The sequence below is a fragment of the Verticillium dahliae genome, genomic scaffold (genome assembly GCF_000150675.1).
Source record: "Verticillium dahliae VdLs.17 supercont1.4 genomic scaffold, whole genome shotgun sequence".
In the NCBI taxonomy this organism is placed as follows: domain Eukaryota; kingdom Fungi; phylum Ascomycota; class Sordariomycetes; order Glomerellales; family Plectosphaerellaceae; genus Verticillium; species Verticillium dahliae.
In genome coordinates this window covers 682,521-689,182 of record NW_009276925.1, presented here as the reverse complement: position 1 = coordinate 689,182, position 6,662 = coordinate 682,521, and the positions used below count along the sequence as shown (strand labels likewise).

The 6,662-nt window shown below is 56.6% G+C and overlaps 2 protein-coding genes across 2 annotated transcripts; one reads left to right on the top strand and one right to left on the bottom strand.

Moving 5' to 3' along the window:
* Positions 1 to 252: 252 nt before the first annotated feature.
* VDAG_02565 (RNA binding protein) lies at positions 253 to 1,779 on the top strand (the record flags this gene model as incomplete). Its single annotated transcript, XM_009653218.1, has 1 exon — positions 253 to 1,779. The coding sequence occupies one exon, from the start codon at positions 253 to 255 to the stop codon at positions 1,777 to 1,779; it is 1,527 nt and encodes a 508-aa protein (XP_009651513.1).
* Positions 1,780 to 5,586: 3,807 nt separating this feature from the next.
* VDAG_02564 (uncharacterized protein) lies at positions 5,587 to 6,396 on the bottom strand (the record flags this gene model as incomplete). The annotated part of the gene is made up of 3 exons (XM_009653217.1): positions 5,587 to 5,663; positions 5,807 to 6,232; positions 6,366 to 6,396. The coding sequence occupies 3 exons, from the start codon at positions 6,394 to 6,396 to the stop codon at positions 5,587 to 5,589; spliced, it is 534 nt and encodes a 177-aa protein (XP_009651512.1).
* Positions 6,397 to 6,662: the final 266 nt, after the last annotated feature.

Here is a 6,662-nt window from a genome sequence, read left to right as displayed (position 1 = left end):
GGGATTCGTCCTCGATCGTTGTGCATCGCCGACATCGCGCGTGCCTGCCACACCAATGCGCAGTCCATACATCAAGGCGACCACTTTTTCTTCTTACTGCCTTTTGTGACGGAGAGCAACGAAACCTCGTGCATGACCCGCGACGAAGACGAATGCGCCTCGGACCGGATCCAACGTACCCTGGCATGAGCTTGACTTGCGCCACTCAATCCTCAACTTTTACTACTCAGCACAACAAACGATATAATCGCCATGGCTGCGCCAGCCTACCTACACCCGTCGCAATCGCTGCGATCGTCAAGCAGCGCACAATCTCCTTTCCCGCTGACCATCCCCGCGCACCGCTCCTTCGAGCACGATTCAACCGCTCCGACCGACGGCCCCCCGACTTCAGTCCTCATTCGATGCCTGCCCAAAGATATTGCCATGGAACAGCTCCGCCTCATGGTGGTGTGGTCCAACGAGTTTCAGAAGATTGAACTTGTGCAAGAGTCCGATGACGACGAATCTGCATCAGCCCTCATGACGTTCAGAACGCCTGCCGGCGCCTCCGAAGCAAAGAAGATGCTGCACGGCAAGCGCAACATGGTCGTGGAGATTTTGGGAACACCACGAGCATATGGGGGTGAACAAGGTACGAGCGCCTCAAGCGCAAGCTCGTCGTCTGCGGCATCCTCGGTCCACGGTTCGCGACAACCGTCTCGCTACAACGGTTCTTTTCCGCATGTCGGCAAGATTTCACCACCGATGAGCGGCGCGTACGGATCGAGTGAACTGCCGAATCCAGAGGACAGCGCCCGCTATCAGAACTTATTTTCGCCCCAGTCCCCTATTGGTAACCATCTCACCGACAGGCCGCGGATCTCAGGCAAGACCCTCATTAACAACGACACTGCCGACGACGACGAGACAGGGGAGCTGCTGAAGGACCCAGTCGCATACGCAGAGAATGGCGCTGTCACGTCCCAACGACGCGCTACTGCACCTCAGCTGCCCATCGCGCATCTGGCCAGTCTGTCGCTCAATTCTGGCTCTGGCCCTGGATCCTCCTCGCTGCCTCCCTATGGGCATCAGATCATGTCAGGGCACCACGCATCCATGTCGCCCACTGGACTGAATGGCGGAGCTGGACATGGCCTTCACTATCCGATGGTGGCTCCTCAGTACGGTCGTCACAGCAATTTTCCGCCTGTGAACCCAGCTGATCAGAACCCCCCTTGCAATACTCTTTACGTCGGCAACCTCCCCATCGACACGTCGGAGGAAGAGCTCAAGGCCATGTTCTCCAAGCAGCGTGGGTACAAGCGACTTTGTTTCCGCACGAAACAGAATGGCCCGATGTGTTTTGTTGAGTTCGAAGACGTCACGTTCGCAACCAAGGCGCTGAATGAACTGTACGGTCAGCCGCTTCACAACAGCGTCAAGGGTGGCATTCGACTCAGTTTCTCCAAGAACCCTCTCGGCGTCCGATCCGGCCAGACTTCTGGGCAGGGTGCTGCCAACTCGATGGCCGCCATGATGGCAGGGTCCCCCAACGGATTCACAACAGCCAACGGCCCCCCACCAGGGCTCACTGTTCCGCCCGGTCTCAGTTCCGGCCGTTACGGAGGGTCATCGGGTGCTCAATCTTACACTCCCGCAGGCTTCTCGGCGAATGGCACTCTGTCTCATAACCCTTGGAATGGGTACAGCGGACCCATGGCCTCGGGCGGACCGAATGTGAACATGGGTGGGAATGGCTCCACACCTTACATGAGCCCACACATGCTGGGCAGATAGTAGGGTTCATTCCAGTGCATTCTTCGCAGTGAATGGCAGGAATCGCTCTGGCTATTTTTTTCTTTCTTTCTTTCTTTTCTTTTGGGCAAGCATGGTGTGGATTGGAAGCATGGTAACGGACGGCATTGGAGTTATCTGAAAACGATGCGTAGGAAAGCATGGGGGCAACCAAGCCATGACGGTCACTCACAGACCAGCCCAAAATGATGGCGGCTGGCTTACATGTCTGAACAGATATGGCATGGCCACAGCCATTTGTGGAAACATGGGCATATCGAGGCGTTGTTTCGAATCCAGTGGACCCGACACCAATTTTCCCTACTCAACAAAGACGGTGGGCGACATATTTGGCCATCGGGGAGGAGCCTGCAATTTGGCAGAGGACTCACTCTGGCGTTCAGGAGATGATATACCTTCCCGGCAGTCCAACACATTATCACGATTATTCCGGTGCACACGTTGATTTGGGTTTATTTCTCATTGTCCTTTTTTTTCCTTCCCCCTAGCTTGGGGTTTCTCTTCATGCAACGAGTTTTTGTCATTGGTTCAATCTGGTATTCACGATCTCTCCGGACCTCTGCCGAAGAGGGACATGGCGGGCGCAGACAGGTTCTAGCGCTGCAAGCGGTCTCTGCCTTCGTGCGACTTGTGGGCGGTCTCGACAGCAACAAGGAGTGTGTATCCACGATCAAACGCCCCCAAAGAAAGCAACACCGCAAGGAAACGAAACCCCTATACAAGGGGGCAATACACATGGCAAGCGAGGAGCATTGGCAAAGGATTCGGCGCCGGGTCTGAAGACAAAGCAACAAATTGTCCGTCGATGGACGGAAGGGTGTATCCCCATACAAGGCCTTTGTGTTCCACCTTCAACTCTTCGATGAGGAGAAATGATACGGAATGAGGCGCTGCGCTCTGGGGACGATGGACAGGGAACACATGGGAGAGACAAAAGCGAGGCAGAACTCGGATTCGGCGAATTTCGGACACGTGGGGGGAAAGGGGGGGGCGGCGTAGCGGCTGCATGCTCGATATGCACAACTTTTTCGTTGGTCCCTTCCACCACACTCTCTCACGCATTGTATCAGCGACACAGGGCGAGGCACATGGTCAACGGGGTACCGAGGCATCGCATACAAAAAGGATCAGCATAAAGATGGGAAAGGCAAGGACGGGAAGGATTTGTCAGGCAAGGCAAAAGACGGGCTCTCCTCCCACTTTCGACTTGATGGCACGGGAGCAACCGCGCAGGGCATGGGCGTGCTTCGAGCCGGATCAGAAGTGAGGAGAAGCCTCGGGCGTCACTGTTTCTGTTCTCTCTCTTTTTTTCTCTTGGTATACCTGGCTGTGGTTTCCTTTTCGTCTTGCTTTTTGCTCATTTCTTCTGGGTTGTTCCCTCCTTAGGCCCGATTTCATGATTCGCTGCGCTGGCGTTCTCTGTCTTTTCAAGCCCTGTCGATTTGGGAGCGACTCATTACATACCCCTCGTTTCACTGTTTTTCTATTCTTTCTGCCTTTTTCTCCTCTCCTAGCGACGTCGTGGTGGCATTGATCATTGCTGCTTGACGGGGAGCTCCATAGGAATGCTGAGACGAGCGGGATCCGGGGTTATGGGCGGTAAACTTTTGGTACAATACGAAGCACCTTCACTAGAACGCCAGCGAGCTCTGCAGGACCGCGAGGTCTCCAAATGTTAAGCTATGAAAACGTGACCAAGGAAGGTTATCTGATGACCGGTGTGACCTTGGTGATGAGACATGGGGTACGCCCAGACAGCCCCGGGCGGGTAGAAACGGGGTCCCTCGCAGTACAAGTCTCAGTGTTCGAGGGGCGCTCGGAACGGCACATTGTAGATTTGCATGTGCTCTGACAAGCATGCGCCGCGCCTTCTGCTTTGGTTCTTTTGCATGCCGTCGCTGCAGGGCGCCAGGCGAAAGCAACGCTACGCCGAGTGACAGGTTGGGTGAGGGGGGGCTGTTGAGTGAGGGCGACACTTCTGCGGGCGACACAGCGAGCCAGTGACGCAGCACGTACGCAACCGAGACGGCGGCACCATGTTGAAAGGGTCAAGCTGCCAGCGTCTCTTGGGAGGGGGGGGGCATGCCGCTCTTCAGTGGTTGGCCCCGGGCGGTGGATGGTGTGTGGCAGGCTTCAGATGTAGATTCACGTTGCGGGCTGACGAGAAGAAAGAGAAGAAGAAAAAAAAAGATTAATAAGGGCTGTCTGTTGACACGAGGATGTTCGTTCTTTGGGGCCCCTCGTTTTGACATGTGCCAAGGTATCGTAAATGTACTTATCTTACGTAGTCTCCTTTCTACTCCACCCTCGTTTTCTCCGAGGCGCAGAGGGGGAGAGGATGAGGATGAGAAACGGAGGGAAATGTCCGGGTTGGGCGTCTCGTCTTTTGAATGGGGAGTTGACACGTTGTGTTATAGGTGATGGTAGGCGCAGATGCATAGGGGGCCTTGAGGAAAAGGGTGTGTGGAAGGTGTAGGCATCACGGTGAGTTTCTGGACAGGTTTGTCTGCCTGTCTGTCAGTTTGTCTGTTGTCTGCCTGTTTGTCTGTTGTCTGCCTGTTTGTCTGTTGTCTGCCTGTTTGTCTGTTGTCTGCCTGTTTGCCTGTCTGTCTGTCTTGATAGCTGGAAGCTGGTGGCAGGTGCGGCAGAGGGAACAACGCGCCGGGCCCCCGACGAAGAAGGGCAGAAGGGTGGGGGGGGAGAGGTAGAAGAGGCTCTACGTTTTACTGGTATCGGGTATGATGTGACGAAAGGGGGGTATAGGATCGTGTGTCGAAGCGATGCGGGTGGCGGGCCCAGGTAGGGTGGGAGGCTTGGGCCTGGAACACGGAGCGGGCGGCAGGGCGAAGAGGATGCGGCTATCTTCAGTGGCGATGTCCCAGACACAGCGCGAGTGCTCTGAAGCTTGTTGATCTGACGTGCGTCTGAGGGGCGCGTGGCAGGGGTGGTATGCGGGAGAGAAGCGACGCGGTTCTGTGGTGGATGGTGGAGGGTGTACCATGTAGTGTGTGCGCATGGGCACGGCTGGTGGGACGGGCCTGACCGAGGCGGGGGACCGGTCTGCAGTATGGCACGAGGTGAAGGGTCTGCAGTATGGTACGAGGTGAAGAAGGGTGCAAGGCCTGAGGCTGAGTGGGTGTGGGCAGGATCCGGGCCAAGAGCACGGTTGGGGGCCACGGGAGATCACATGCGCAGTGGGCATGCAGAAATGCAGACACGGCGACTTGGGGGATTGGGCGGGCCAAGGCGCCGTCGAGTCTTGGGGTATCACCAGCAGGCGGAGGAGGAAGAAGATGCAATGATGTCAGTGAAGAAGGCATTTCGCATGTGTTATCTCTGTGGTTTGCAGTGGTTTGCATGTGGCCATGTCGGGGGGGGCTCTGCTCTTTGTGTAGCCCGAACCATGGGGGAAAGTTGCACAAAGCGGATCATAGGCAAGACTCGGTTGTCCAGTTGTCAACTCGTTAGCCGCGAGTTGTCGAGGCTGAAGAGAGGGTCGAAGTTTGAACACGAGAATCCACATACAAAGTCAACATGAGGTTGCCTTTCTCTGTTTCCGATTAATCATGCGGCAAGCTGGTCAAAGCACCCAGACAAGGTACAGTAGATCCAATGCTCCACCGTCCAGTCTCGTCCTGGTCCCAGGCGCCCGTCACTCTGTTCTCGGCCATGACTCGTGTGTCTCTCGCGCGTGGGTTTCTAAGATCCGACCTGCATCGGCGCTTGCGCACCCAGAGGGACCCCACGCCAATCTCAGTTGCGGCACTCATCTGGTGGTTTCCAGCACACTTACTCTTCAGTCTCCATCGCCGTGCTACTCCCTCTTGAATTCCGCTGCAGCGAATCCCGCAAGCGCTTCGAGAACCCTCTTCATCATATGTTTGGTTATTGGTTGGTGTTTGGTTGGTTATTTGGTTGGCTCGTCAACATTCATGGGCTTGTTGTGCCCTCGTCCTCTGTCACTCTCAGCCGGATCCTCCGCAACTCACAACCAACCTGCTCAACTCACGCAACAAGCCACAGGCCAGGCCAGCAGCTGAGCCGCCCACGCTGAGCACAACACTCTGCGCCGACATCGCCATGGACGACGACGCCATGCAGACGCTCACCACACCCCATTCGACCTCGACCTCGACCTCGACCTCGACCTCGACCTCGACCTCGACCTCGACCTCGACCTCGACCTCGACCTCGACCTCGACCTCGACTTCGGTCTCGGCTTCGGGGGTCACCAAAACCGCCCTCCGGCCCAAGCCCAAGATGAACAATGCCTGCGAGGCTTGTAGGGCTGCCAAGGTCAAGTGCCAGCCCAGCGTCCATGCCGGCATCTGTCGGAGGTCTGTGGCACCCTGTCTCCTGTCCCCGGCACTGCTGTCCCCGGCATTGTGCCGTGCGTGGGCAGCTAGCTTCTGAGAGGCTCCGAGACTGACAACAACTTCCCAGATGTCTCGAGTTCAAGCGAGAGTGTGTATTCCGGACCGGCCCGCGGACACGACGCCCCCGGCAGTCCAAATTGTATGACCCAGTTCCTCGGAACCTGCCCCTCCCCTGCTCGCTGCCCATCATACGATGAACGGCAAGCAGGGGTACAATGGCCATCTGACGAACTGACGACCCCCCAGTAACCAAGATGTGACCCCCCGCCCCCCGCTGCACGCCCCATCCAAGACGTTCAGCATCAACTTTGACATGCCGGCACCCGAGGAGCCTTCTCCTTCGTCCTTTGAGTCCCTGGCCTCCCGTCACGCCTCCTACATTGAGTCTCTGCTGCCCAAGGACAACGAGCACACGCCCATGTTTGATGACCTCGTGTTTGATGCCATCAGCTCATTTTCACCACCCTGGCGGCATCGCCCTGACGCCTC